The 12,886-nt window shown below is 40.9% G+C and overlaps 1 protein-coding gene across 1 annotated transcript in view; it reads left to right on the top strand.

The window, feature by feature from the left end:
- T265_01972 (hypothetical protein) overlaps positions 1-6,883 on the top strand; it is a gene marked incomplete at both ends in the record, with an annotated part of 69,059 nt that extends 62,176 nt beyond the window's left edge. Inside the window, 2 exons of the mRNA XM_009166110.1 lie at positions 5,910-6,016; positions 6,710-6,883. Coding sequence (XP_009164374.1) covers positions 5,910-6,016; positions 6,710-6,883 — 281 coding nt within the window. The remainder of the gene's footprint in view (positions 1-5,909; positions 6,017-6,709) is intronic.
- Positions 6,884-12,886: the final 6,003 nt, after the last annotated feature.

Raw genomic sequence — 12,886 nt, 5'->3', positions numbered from 1 at the left:
TGGCAAGAAAGCCAACGCTAAATTTTTGCTGTTACACAACTATTATGGTTTCGGTACATGCATACGTCATAAGACGGCCAAAAATACGCACACCTATCCCTTGGATTCATTTCTCAACCTATATAGGTTACTCAATTGAATAAACACAAAAAATCAGACACTAAAACCAACCGAAATAGCCATCTTACCGTGATATTGCTATTAATGATATTTAAGTGACAATATTTACTGTAGAATGAAGTAAAGGAGTCCTTTTAGAAGTTAAAAGTTTGGTGCATCGAGGAATCTGGTTGCTTGCAACAACGGTTGACGGTTAGATATTGGCGGTAAAACTGAACAATTTGAGAGTTTTCGTTTGAACATAAACACCGCCCAAACAAATTACAATAGCCTAACGCACATAGCTGGCAACTGGCATTCTATGGACTGGTCACGTGCTTCTGGGGAGTGGCTCAGAAAACTCAGTCCACATTTATAATGTTAGCGTTTTTGACGAAGTGCGAATTGGTGCCGCCTGATCCGGACTGACACTTCTTACAATTAAGCGAAGATTATATTTCTAGATTGGTTTCATACGTATCGTTGACTAATGCCTCACCGTGGCGTTGCAAAGAATCAAAATCATTGATTTGTGACTATTAGGTAAATCTGTCACACAAAAGGAAAAACGTTACTCAATTTGGAAGTAAGTGGTAGAAAATCCTCTCATAAAATACCATCCTGGAGGTCTTCGAGGAGATCCTTACGTCGCCACCGTCAAAGGCTGTGACCATGGGATCTTCATCTTTATCCTGGTGACGGCATCAAACGAAGGAAAGGTCTCTGCTGTGGAAAACACCAACTGAACAGTTACAGAATATTGTACAGGAAAGCAAAACTCTCGCATGCATCTTGTTTATAAAAAATGGGTATCCGTCTTCTTCTTAAACGCGTCTTTCTGAACTTTTCTGGATATTCATTGGCTATCACTTAAATGTATGCGAATGATGCAAATCGTTTCCGCAAAGTCCGTAATAAATCCCACTTTCCGATAGGCGCAAAGCAAAGCTACGAGAAAACATATTACCCTCATGCCTCACCAGTAGTAGCCACCGTTACACCTGTAGCGTCTACCACGAGCTAGCTCAACTAAGACATGTCCCCATTGTTCCAAAAATAACACTCGTTCTTTGTCACCTCAACAGTGCGTTGGAGCCCTTAAGTTCATTAACACAAAAAATGGATATTTACTGAGCGCTAGATGTTTATTTTTTTGTCATACTCGGTCCTGAAAACAATTGGTCGTCAGATTTCGCCCATATACGTGATGTTACATCATTCAAACTGGTTTGTCTAGCAATCATCCGTGGGAAAGCTATGACTTCCACTAAATTTCGTTAAGGACGCCCCATCTATCCCGAAGCTTTATAGCAAACAACACTAAGATATATTAAATATGACTGATAAAGCACCTTGTAGCATCATTGTTTGGTACAAATTTGACCACCGTTTTGCACGATACTATTTCATCGTCACAAGCTTCATCAATTTGTCTCTTTCTGCATGTAGTCCTATTTGCGCTTTTAGACATGACCAGGATTTCCAATTGGCTTGGATTTCACTAATTGGCTGCTCCGATTCGCTTGATTTGCAAACTGTAGACCTCTATGCGTGATGCGGAAATCTTCTCGTTAGAGAAATTATGGGCATTGCTTACTATGACGCTGTGCTGCAATGCTCCCAGCCAATCCAAAACATCATCCAGTTTCCAGATTTTACTAGGGTTTTATAGCTTAGAGACTTCTGGCCCAGTGTCTTGCTCCCGTCAATCGAATGTCCAGTGAACACCTTTTTACATTTAAAGTTTGACTAAAACATTTCAAACGGCAACATGCAATGCGCTGTGTTATACTTCACTGGCCTGATAAAAAGATACTGTTCCCATATCTTTGAGTCAATGCGGCTTCAGAATGATTGATCTGCAGTATAAAATTAACAATATCGATCAAAAAACCAAGTTACAGTAGCCTGAACTTTCTTTTCAAACATTTTGAGCTTTTAAATAAACTCGACAAATGCTAAATAGCTATTTGGACCTTTTTTTACGAAGGCCATGTCAAGTAAGTAGGATCTGAAGACCTTATCCAGATATGAATACTGATTATCTACTTAAGTCATTTGGAATTGCATTTTGTGTACCTGATTTGTTTTGCGAAAACACAAGCCGAGAAAGCAGCTAACCAACATGGCTCTGTGTGGCGTGGAAGAATACGTGTACCGGTCACGGATTCCCACTTAGAAGGTCGCATCAAGCACCAACTCATCTACCAATACTTATCGTTGATGCCAATCATGTCATAAAAAACGGGATGAGAACGCCTCATACATTCATTATGAATAATTTTCAGAGCGTCACGTAAAAATAATACATGACTTGCTTTGGACTGTTCAGCAAACGGCTATCTCACAATTGAAGACAAACGTCAGTCAGCTCTTAGCCGTTTGTTTTGTATCTCAACAGACGTGCTCTAGCCTATTACGGTAAAGTTCAGTCAGCGGAAACCTCCTTGAGTATCTTGTCTATTAATAGTAGGTGTTCATATTGCAGCAAACGCCCCTAAGTGAGTAAGTGGCCTCCATTAGGTTCAAGTTAGCTGGTTTAACAGCGTAAGATACGGCCACTCCAAGCAGACTGAAGCGCTTGTCTTTGTATGGAAAGAAAACTGAAATATAAAGCTGTCTACTGCCAAAATTTAGCTCTATTCAAGTTTATTTAATTTATTAGTTTAATTAGTATAATAAGGTGTCCCATATTCATCTTTTTCTACTAAACAAAAATAATGCAATGCTGCTTGACGAGTTATTTTTGGTGAACCTGAAAAACATGCATTGGGCATTTCAGTAAACAAATGACGAAGTTAATTAACGTAACTTCACCACGATTGTATCGCAGTAGTTATCTACTTGAAATTTGATGTCGATTGATATCATCGAAAAACCTTTCTAAACACCTTGTTTTGTGTTCGAATGACATTTTCGAAACCAATAGTACTGCTGGCGTAAATACCCTAGAAAACAGGTTGGAGCACCACATGGCGTAGGATGATCCCACCAACTATTATCGGTTATGATGGTGAATATTAACTCTTGCCATTGTTTGTTTTTCGTTCGGGTTTAAACATATGGTACAGGGATGCCCACTTGTCCCGGAAGATAGGTATCTGATAAACACCGTCCAAAGGCTTCACAGTGATGCGTACTTGGAACTCTTGCTAAGACAGGAGTACTACACTGTGTTTTGCTGTTAACGACAACCCTACAAGACTAGCGTCTCTTTCACTGAGTGCATCGCTCATCAGAAATTTTTTTGCTTCTATGCTTTTTCGAAGAGGAAAAATTTTGTACGAGAGATATTGTGGTGCACCAAGGGTGTCACCTTGTCTTGCAAGTGCCATACTGCAAAAACAGATTTCCACGTTTACTGATAAATATTCATTATTTTATTATGAATAAACTGCGGTAGTGAATTAAAAGCTGTGCTATCCCTGGTAATTTATAATATGGCTCTTGATCTGTTCTCTCAGTCTGGAAATTGACTCACACATGTTCCGCTGCCATCCGAAGAGATATAATGAGTACTCTGTTGTGAGGTCTAGTTTCGTTCGTGGGGTGCTTCCAAAATACATAGTTTAGCTAACTAAACGTTAATAAGAGAATATCACCTATAAGCGTGACACACTGCTTATAAGGTTGCTGAAGATTCTTCGACAGCACACAACCGTTTCCAGGTTCGTTTCCGGTGGAAACCAACTCAGTTTACAAACGAGTGTGTTCGTACGATTATTTTCCATTCGGATCAAGCAGAGACCTGCGTACGTGTTTTTATTTAAATTGGGGTGGCGTAAGTGGATGAAAGAATCTTCCGTTATACACACCTGTTTACACTTAAGGTCTTACCGACTGAGTAGCACAAATCACTACCCTTATATACTAAGGTGACAATATGACCTCAATAAATTAGAGACCGGCTAACGAGACAGAAGAATCAAGTAACCTTAAAATGTTCATCCACTTATGTTCACAATAAATTACCTTTCAGACATGACAGATATGACAGAAATACTAATGCAAAAAAGTGATTTAACCAATCTTTTCTTTTTACAGAATTGGGATAAAATAGTAAAGCAAACATGCTCAGCCTTCAATCACACAGATCAGCAAAAAGACAAAATATGATTGAATGCAACGTAATTACTCAAAATAAATTGGCTGAACCACCGTGTGTCTCGCAGATATTGTTATATCTTCTGATTCGCCAGTCTGTTGCATCTGACTGCTGACCTCGCTTCAGTGTTTAGTGTCGAAGAAAAAAGACTCACAGCAGGGGACACAACAGCTATATTCCGAACAAGCAAGTGCGAGAGCGCGAGTGCGTGCGAGTGCGAAAATTCAATGACCTAAAGCTGTTCGTTGGAGGGACAACACTGTCCGAACTTGGTCCAATGCTGAGGCACACGGTCTGGCTTTGGTACGAGGCTGTGACGCGCTGCATGTTGCGTCTGGTCAGCATCTGGCGGAGCTAACGGTCTCAGTAGATTTTGGGCATTCAGTGGTTGCTTTCAGGAATCAGACCTTCCTGATAGGTATTACTTACATTCTGTAGGAAACTGCTCTGAAGAACCTCATTCCCATGATTTATAGACCATTGTGCTTAAACCAATGCAGCTGACTCATCTACTAAGTTATTGAAGAAATAACACATCCATTGCATCTACTACTGCCTGTTCCAGGGCAGAAAATCTTGCCTCTGCCTAGTACTCTGGATGAATTATTTTCCTCAACATACCTGAATGCACCTTACACCATAACTGAAAACTTCCTCATAAATCCATTTGAAAACGCACGCATGCATCCTCTTTTGTCCTCCAACAGCTGAGGAGCCAAGTGATCACCTTCGACGAACATGGGTTGAGCTTCAAGCTGCCAGATTGCCCGCAACAGACTCTAAGTTCACTCTTAGCTTCATGCTGTCTTATTCTTAGACAGCACCGCAATGGACAAGCTGACAGTTTCCGTTTAATGTCTCATTTTTGTCTTGCAAATTTCTTTTTTGAGCTGTACATAAGAGAATAAGCTTATTTTGTTTATTGCTGATAACAGTATGCAAACTGGTCGATGGTTTCTTTGCTGAGTTGAGCAATTCGATTGCAAAAGTTTTATCATCAATCGAGGTGACATCACCAGGGAGCATAGTAGTGCGTAGCGATGGGTCGGTGGTTGTGCGTTGAGTAGTGTTACCTGTGTGTTAATATACGTGCTGCTATCCGGGGCTAACCTTCGATCACGGTTAGTTGTCCGGTCGGGCGGTTCCATCGGTTGCTCTGTTGCCCACGTGACCTCTAAGCTTGGCGTCCCCTACCCTCGAACTCTGGTCGATGCTGGAGTGACCCCTGTTCTTGAGCCTTCCGAGTTCCGGCTTGTGACCTTTATTGATTTGACTCCAAGGCGTTCCTTGTTTCCTTGTTTGTGAATCCGATATTTGGTTCTCCTTGAGGATTCCGGTTGAGACTTTGGTCCTTTGTGCGTGGTGGTGGGTAAATTAAGTCCTGCTCGATGCAATGGTTGATCGAGTCCCTCATGGAGTATGATACATCAAGAAATTCCCTTCCGTGCCTCGTGTCTCCGTGTGCCAAAACATTTGCATTTTCCATGCTGAATTTGTGGCTCTCTTAGTCTTCGTGTATGGATATTAAGGGGTTCATGTCTCCTGACAGCCGCATTGTGTGCGTAAATTCTTCTCGATTTGTCTAACGTAAAATTCGCAAGGTACCTTTGATTTATATTGCTCCAATTGCTCTTCAGGTGAGACTACTGAATTCAATGATAGTTCCCTTCATAAGGTCACATAAATATCTTGTCTTTCATCCCAGGTCACCAATGTATTTCTTCCTACAAGCTTGACCACACCATTTCTGAAGAAATCAGTTATCGGATGATAGTGACCTACAACCCGGTGCTCAGCGATTACTTGTGTTGGGTAAGTTATTTCTAGAGTAGCCGAGTGGAAACATTACCATTTGGTTTTATGAGTAACGAACGGCTAAATGCAAGGTCTTTATGTCACATAAAGCCAACCACAAGGTGGTCCGTGGACAAAACTTGTATGTTACAAGAGGATGATAATCAAGCACTTCGATGGGGCTCGAAATTCAAAGAAGGATTAGAAATAAGCGGAGAGTAGAAATGTTTCTACTATCGACTTGAAAGACGATATCCCCGTAAACCGCGCCCAGCAATCAGCACCATTTATGCTTCTAGATTTTAAACTGGTAATTTGTGCTCTGTAATCACATCACAGTATCCCTTTGTTCATTGTGCTGAAATTTAGAGTTTCATTCCAATTCGCCGTTGTACTGTGAAGTAATTGGGCAGTGTACTTATAAAACACATCGTTGCGCATTGCTCTGAGTATATCCAGATGGATTTCGTTTCAAGCTGTAATCTGACTTACACCATTTTAAAATGTGCAACATCGTAAGCAATGGGCGCAAAAAAACGCGATATTCAGTTGGGTCTCTCGTGGAACCCGAACTGATATCCAAATGAGTGTATTTGTTGTAAAATAATTTTTGTTAGCGTTTTTAATTTCTCCGACACGAACATTTTCTGTGTTATCCTCCTCGGTCTTTCATCAAATGATCTTTCACCAATTAAATCCACGTTTATCTAGATTTTCAAAGTGGGCACCGGACCGGACCGGAAACAGTGGGTGGTTTTTGTTTTCGCATCTCCGCAGTGTCAATACAGTCAAACAGTGACGGGCAATATTCTGGTCATGGATGAACAAGCTCTGGCCAAAATGGATCTGAAAATTGGTACGTTTCGCAATTGCCATTCCAAATAGTCCCTCAAATGCAGTTTCCTACGTTTTGTTTTGTCATTTTGACAATACCACTTAAAACAATGTTACAATGATACAAGAACAATAGATGGATTTGCTCCTCTGGAGAAATGAATCGGTATTCGTGACTAAAGTTGGCTTTTTAGCTTTTGGTGTGATATCCTAAGCTATAGCAGAAAATTTATACGACAGGCAAATAAAATTACCAGTTTTCTTTCAAAGCAAACTTTTGTCCGCGGGTGGTAATGACCAAATTCTTTCTCCTCATGGTCTTGGTTAAACAACGTCGTTAAAGCTAAAAATTAGAAGGTGGGTAAACTTCTGCCAAACACAGTTGGTTGGCACCTTTTTGAACAAAAATAATGAAAGATCACCTAATGATATATTCTCACAACAACTTCAAAGTTTTATTTGTATATTGGAGCACAAGCAATGTGTTATCGGTAAGGTCTACGTTTTGTGACCAAATTTCTTCCTTGTCAGGGTAAAACTTTTGATCTCTTCTTCACCTGGACTAGTATAAATTCACCATAATTACAGCAGCCCCCTCACAGCAAACCCCAAAACCGGTTTCTTTAGAAAGTTGTCTTTTCTAGAGTGGGATGTTATTTTGTCCGAACTCTTCCCCTGTTTCATCACTGCTGGCACTTCTGGTCTGGCGATCAACAGGGTTGTCACGACCTTTGAAATGCAGATTGTTTTTTATCAGCCAGCATACTACTTTTGCTTTGAAAACTCCTGCAAGTCGTACGGACTTTTATTGACATCTTAAGATACTATGGAGATGGAATATCCATTTGTTATCAAACATTATCCTCATGTTTCTTACTAAATAGCTGAAATTTAATGGAAATGCAATAGTCGGCACTTAGTGGAGGTGGCGTTCTGTCACAAGAACTGCTGTTGTCCTGCTAGCTGAACCGCACACAAAGGGATAAAAAACGTTAGCGAGAATCTTAACCAGAGTCTATATTTAGCGTTAATTCGGGCACCGATGCGTGTTTCACGCAGATGCAAAATATTCCGTCATCTCATCTAATAAATTAGTAACACCTCGTCACCTTTTTATCCTGACCTCAAGACGCATCACCTCTGTTCACAAGCATTTGGTAAGTTACCCATGGCACGAAAAGATTCACTGGACAATCGGTCTCCAGTGCTTCTTAAATGAATGGTTCTTGTGGTCACTGAGACGGCGTTGGGCCTCGGTCAGACACCTCGAACCCGAATACTTGTAGAAATATGCATCCACATATATCATTGTTTTGTTTTGACAGCCAGTTAACTGCGCGCAGTCGCAGTGCTGGGCGCGGTTGACACTAATGCATAACCAGCTAATCACCACCTTCATCTTGAAGGTGTCATTTAATAAATCAACCCTGAACGTGACCATCAGATGAAGTGCACTAAAGACAACCCAGTCGACGGATCACATCATGCGCTCGAAAAAAACACATACAACAACGCAAAACTATGAGGATTCGGGGGTTTCTCCCAGCACTATGGAATATTTTGAGAATTCCCAAAATATATTTGAACTTTTATTGACAGCCGATTGATCAATATGGAATAGGATCGATGTAAAAACCTGAAGTGTGTGTGGCGGTGCCATCATCTGAAAGAGAGAGACTCGCGTTATACCTGTTTGGACACTGGATTAGACTTCATTTTGATTTACTCCTTCCAATATGCAATGATTCCCAATCCTTCCGATATCAACTACGGTGTCCGCGCAAAGGCTTTGCTAACTTATACATAGATTTGACAACCATGGAAACGGCTAAAGGACCTACTGCATCTAATTCGTCTGACTTTTGAGCAAGGAAACGGTACTATGAATTCATTGACAGCAGGCCACCTACTGAACGCCCGAGGGTTTTCCGCAAGTCCCCATAACCGAGAATGGCGTTGTAAAATACGACACATTGGCAGATAAGGGAGGAAATGACTTTGGCAAACTGTACTACCTTTTAGTATTATCTGTGTAGCAGCCTTAAAACGTTTGCATCAGTTAGGAACTTGTCAAATTGCAGTGGCGAACAATGCACGGTTTTTTCCAAGAACTAAAAAATCTTTATCCAAATCGGTGTACTAGCTTACACATTGCCCTCTGTTTTTATGGAAGGAAAAAATTGCTTTCTATTTTGAATTCATTGGTTACAATTACTGGTGCATTTACAGAGCACCCCCATATTACTTGAAGTCTTTTTCATTGCCCATACTCTCTAACTGCAAGACAAGTCAATTAATCTTTGCTTAAGTTTGTCCTGTAGGCCATTTCAGCCACTGGCTAGCTCACTGACTAACGCAAAACCCACATACTCAACTGCTTCTCATAGACGAGAGAAGCACTAAAAACTCCAAATTGTTTTAGAACTCCCCGTCTCCAGTGTAAATAACGTCTTGGTAACTGGCCGTAGCCATGACAACATAAACAGAGCTTCCCGTTGTGGTACTTATTCCAAACAATTTGGTGACAACATGACATGATAAAGTGCAGGATAGTATGAGGAGAATGGACGACGCCAGGGAGAATGGAACAGTGTGGAAACCCCAAACCATTTGCGGTTTCTCAATTGGCTGGCTTGCGGCAATTGTGTCTGTCTCACCAATACTCTTTTGTTTGTATGAACCTGTTTCCAATGTCAACCGACTGAACAAACATCAGTTTCAGTGCATCTACAAATCCCTCATTAACAACCGCTTTCTGAAACGGACTCACCAAATATCAGCTGAGCAGCGGTAGAACAGACGGGAGAACAATGGTGTACTATGGGATTAATCCCGTGGGAAATGGTGGACAAGGGACAAATTCTACTTCTTTCCCCTCTCATCGCCGAGGTGGACCGTTTTATGTTCCGAGTATAAGGAATATTGATTCGGTGGGCGAAATTTCAGGCATCCGGAAAGTTTTTTAACGCCCTCAAAAACGAAGACCAGTCATTCTGTGGTATGCAAAATGTAGGTGTGCACTTCTACAAACAGGCAGGAGTATACCCAGTATGACCGTTTTCGTGTTGTTGCTGCAGTATGAACGATCCGACTGCGTCTTGCATCTCATACCAGAAAACTAACAAACACAAACCTACATGCATTAGCTTTCAACCTCCATTCTCACAAGACGATCTTCCCAAAATTTACTTGGGAATAGCACAGTATTGTATCAAAGCTTTCCTCACAACACTGCCATTACTCTGCCGAATTCATCTAGGTAGCCGTTGAAAAAGAACCTATTTTGGTGACAATCAGTGCCAAAAGTCAACAAAAGATTCTTTTCTCTTTTTTTTTTTTATCTTCTTTCTCCGTGTATGAAATCAATAAGACATGGAAATAATATTTGGCTATGCAAGGAAACAAAGGCTTATTAGCTTTGATAGGCTTACCACCAATTCATATTACACCATGCTTAGTCGAGTCTGAGAGTAGAACTAACTGTGTAGTCCGCCACTTTCGTGTGTTAGTTGGGCCATCCTTACCAGTGGTGCAACGGAAGCAATCTGGTGCCTTATTATAGGGGTTTTGATACTTTAAGCTTAATTAAATTTGCATGAGCTCAATGGGTGAATAACATGTTCAGAAATGTAGAAAGAACAAGGCTTTTCATCTAATTGTACCGTTGTTAGCCTACCTATCCTTTCTTATGCAAGAAACAGGGCCAAATCGGTGAGTTAACGGTTATGTAGAGGCTTTATCTCAGGACGTTACTTCGCGAATTATTCATTCCAAAGTAAGAGCGTCTTGAAAAATTTAGCCCCTAAGAAACTCATTCATGGGATTGCGTATTCCGGATACTTTCTCGCGTATACACCTAGGTCCCTAAAGTGTGTTGTGCAAACTAAGCATGTGGTCATTGTTCCCTTCTGACATTAAATCCACAAACATATGCGTATATATGCTTGGAACATCACATTTGGATATTGTCTTAAGATATACTTTTAGTAGACGAAGTAACTTAAGTATGGTTTCGCATGCGGTAGAACACTCATCTCTGCACACAAACAATATTTTCCGACTGGAGAAGATCTGGTTGCATCATTGCTCACCTTGAATAGATGCGAACAAATTTCAAGTGTACACCTGAAATAATGCAAAGGAAATGCGCAATGTTCTCCCAGCAGTCAGACCCAAACTTCATGTTTGTGTTCACTGGGAGTGCATTAATGAAAATCCAGAAAATGAGCACCTTTTCGTGAAAAATCGAGGAAATTGACATACGAATATCTGATTTACTCATTCCTTTTGGGCTACCTGACATTCTTTCAATCCAGTAAGGTTGAACGAACATGTTCTGTAATTTGGTTAACCGTACATGCCTGGGTATCGCATATGGGTGAAATATAAAAACCACTAAAAACTTATCATCTGGAAATGGCAACCTAGCATTTGGAAATCACACGCTATGCTTACTTGCTTGTCCAACGAAATTAAATTTAACCCGAGAAATGAGGCCGAATTTTAACGTTACGTTACTAATCGAGCTTCCCCAAAGCCTCGTTAACGGCTTTGTGTTCAGTATACAACTCCTGTAAATTCTGCTCTAGTATGCTCTTAATTCTGTTAGTCACCATTTGTCCTTGTGAGGCGAATACTTCAAAGCAAAGCTGGACATATGACCAAATACTTATAGTTTGGATAAGTTTGCTACCACCTTGTCAACAACCAAAAGAACGACATTATAACTGCTGCTTTCGTTCACAGGATTCAGCCTGGTGTTAGTTTAACTGTTAAATCCCGATGGTTGTGTTGGGTCTGACGGAAGTGTTTCTGATAAAGTGAGTGCAAACATCTCAAAGGCTCAAATCACGTTTGCCAATTTGCGTCACTTGTGGCGTCAAAGAGCCATCTCGCTAGATCTTAAGGGTCGTGTGTACCAGACTACAGTAAGGTCTGTGTTTCTGTTGGGCGCGAGGATAGATGATAGATGGCACCTTCATTTTTTCACCACCGATGCCTCAGAAGTCTGAGGTTTTGGATGGCGACACCGAGGTGATTAGAAAACCGGTATTTGGTTGTGCGTCAGGTAATTCAATCCAGGAAAACATCCGGCACCACCAACTACGATGGCTTGGTCATGTGCTACACATGCCGAGACACCATTTACGGCGACCATATTCTCCGTAAACATCCGGCACCACCAACTACGATGGCTTGGTCATGTGCTACGCATGCCGAGACACCATTTACGGAGACCAGTGTTATTCTCCGTGCCTCCTTCAGAATTGCGCTAACCGCGAGGTAGACAGCTCACGGCTTGGCAGATAGGTGTGAAAGAGTTTGGGTGTTGTGGGTATCTTACACCCTCCAGTATGAGGTCCCCGTGACTCCGTGACTGAAGACGTTGCAAGAAACGACGGTTAAGTAATGCCAGTGACCTTCATGCTGTCAGCTTATTTTCACATCGTCTGATTGAGCGTCTGGATGTGTAGATACCTCAAAACCCATGACAAAGGCCAACACTTGGTCGCCATCCTCGCCCACTCTGGGGCTTTAAATATAATTAGACAAACCTTACGGTTAGTCTAACATCAGTATCAAAACTGATGTTGCTGTTTTTGATGATGATGATCATGATGATGTGTAATCAGTCAACAATTGGTGTTGATTTAGGGGAAACAAAATGACATTATTTAATGGCTTAGCTGAAAGTAATTTAATATTTAACATTTAGTATTATAATAGCATAATAATATATATAATGAAATAACAATATGATAATACTATTCAATATTTATTTAAAGATCATGAAATAGTGCTCTTTCTGTACGAGGCACAGATCAATTAAATGGATCATCATTATCATCAACAGCATGACATCAGTGTTCAACACCGATGCTTCACTGCCGTACAACCATGACTTATTTGAAAGCCTTATTGTAAATAAAAGAATAAAGATGGATGGGGGAGGGACTTAGTGCTAGCTTAACACAGTCATTCCGAGGTGTCTACATCTCCAGACATTCACTCAGGCAATCTGGATAGAAACTGACAACAAGAACGCCACTGACA

Source organism: Opisthorchis viverrini (genome assembly GCF_000715545.1).
Source record: "Opisthorchis viverrini unplaced genomic scaffold opera_v5_22, whole genome shotgun sequence".
In the NCBI taxonomy this organism is placed as follows: domain Eukaryota; kingdom Metazoa; phylum Platyhelminthes; class Trematoda; order Opisthorchiida; family Opisthorchiidae; genus Opisthorchis; species Opisthorchis viverrini.
Note: the sequence above shows the minus strand (reverse complement) of the source record. Positions and strands in the feature narration are given on the sequence as shown.